Source organism: Otolemur garnettii, unplaced genomic scaffold, assembly GCF_000181295.1.
Source record: "Otolemur garnettii isolate 467f Iridium unplaced genomic scaffold, OtoGar3 scaffold00041, whole genome shotgun sequence".
NCBI classification, from domain to species: Eukaryota; Metazoa; Chordata; class Mammalia; order Primates; family Galagidae; genus Otolemur; species Otolemur garnettii.
The window spans coordinates 5734045-5735946 of record NW_003852436.1 but is presented as its reverse complement, the minus strand read 5'-3'; the positions used below and the strand labels follow the sequence as shown (position 1 = coordinate 5735946).

The 1902-nt window shown below is 39.1% G+C and overlaps 1 protein-coding gene across 2 annotated transcripts in view; it reads right to left on the bottom strand.

Moving 5' to 3' along the window:
* The window catches only part of MMAA (methylmalonic aciduria (cobalamin deficiency) cblA type), a 17858-nt gene that overhangs the window by 1156 nt on the left and 14800 nt on the right, over positions 1-1902 (bottom strand). For both annotated transcript variants that reach the window (XM_003790198.3, XM_023513480.1), the window contains one exon: positions 1119-1268. In XM_003790198.3, the coding sequence (XP_003790246.1) occupies positions 1119-1268 (150 nt within the window). The remainder of the gene's footprint in view (positions 1-1118; positions 1269-1902) is intronic.

The following is a 1902-nucleotide window of genomic DNA, read 5'->3' as shown; positions in this document are numbered from 1 at the left end:
GTTCCTGGGGCCTGTGTGGGCTGTGGCTGCCTCACCAGCCCCACTGCTACTCCCTCCCCTCACCACAGTGCTAAGCAGAGGCTGCTCCCCTGGTGGGCCCAGGTGGGAAGGCACAGTGGTTCCAGAGGGCCCGCTGGGCTCCCATTCCTGAGCAGTACTACCCATGTATGAGGCACATCCTTATTTTTCCCTTAAAATGTGGGCATCATACACAGTAAGATACAGAAATTATGAGGTAATGTGACTAGGATCACTAAGTGGATAGCAGAAATAAGACACTGATGCAAGCTCGCATATTTTAACCTGGAGATTTATTCTAACTTAGAATTGCTCAGATGGTCAGGGGCAGCTTGGAGGACTTGTCAGAGTCACAAGATGAGATGGACAATACTAGGCACATACCTCAAGGGCCTGAGGGCCAAAAAAGGAAGCTAAATTAAGAAAATAGCCTAATTCCCGCCAACAAATTTGCCTAACTCAGCGAGTGGAAGAGCCGGACATCCAGATCCCATACACACACACACACACACACACACACACACACACACTCCAGACTCAACACAGAGGAGACTGGGAAAATCTAAGAGATGACTAAAATAAGGCATCACTGTTCTCAGTATAATGACACCAGTTTATTCTCTAGTAACATAGTTCTTCTGCAGGCAAAGCTGCCCATATCTACATTTTTGCACCAGTTATAGGATTTTTTCATTAATTTTTTTCCTATTGAAAACAGAACCCAACAAACATAATGGGTATGGAAACATGACATCAGAAGCCTTTCCCCTCATATTCAAATTCCAATATAGATAATCAAATTATGAACAGCTCCATAATTTTAAGGATAGTCCCTTTCAGAAAGGATTTGCATCACTTACCATTGACTCCAAGCATTAAATAATCTAATCTATCGCCTCATATCTAGTTTTTGACACCTAGTTGTTAAAGGATTATATTTAAAATCATGAGTACACACTTTGGCTTTGTCATAATTTTTAAAGCTATAATCTGCACATACAAGCAACGATTGATTATATGTCTAGTTTGGGACTTACATCCTGTCTTCCAACGTGCACAATCCACTCTGGATGAATACATAAAATGGAAAGCAAGCTAACCTTTGGTTTCCAGACTTCTGAACGCTTGCGGAGTAATTTCAGTGCACTCACATACTCTGCTTGGATTCTTCGAGCTGGCACAATCAAGTCTCCATCAGATTTAGTTACAGCCACCAGATCTGCCATCTCAATTATACCCCTTTTGATACCCTAAAGGGAAAAAGAAATCGATTTATCAGAAACATTTAATTTAACCACAACCAACATAAAAATGGGACAACCAGTCAATGCTAAGACTTTGAAAGTCAAATACTTCATTAACTAACTTTTCCCCTGCATCTTCCCAAGCTGTGGTTGCCAAGAATCACAGTTATTTGACAGAAATTACTCAAAAGCACTGGCTTGTGGAAGTATGGAAGTCATCTGTTATGTCTCTTCCAAATTTAGAGACTAACATGTTGAAATACATTCAGAATTAGAGTAAATATATCAACAAGGCATGACATGATTGAGTGGCAGGAGACAGTTCACATTGTGTCGTGATGGATTCTGCCTCTCATGAGCTACCACTGCAGGATGCCAAACCATCCATCACTAGGGTGCTTAAAAAGGAAACAGACATATCATTAACATCTGTATTTCTAGAAACAAAGCTTTTGAAATTTTCCTTGGATGTATATAGCATCTTTTTCAATTTGCATTTGAGAAAAAATAATCCAATAGCTAAAAATGCTTCAATATCTTGATTTAAATTATGTCACATAAAAATTCCAGAAATAAAGGATGAAATCCAAAAGCTAAACCTTATTTGGGAAAATATATACATATATATATATTTTTTTTT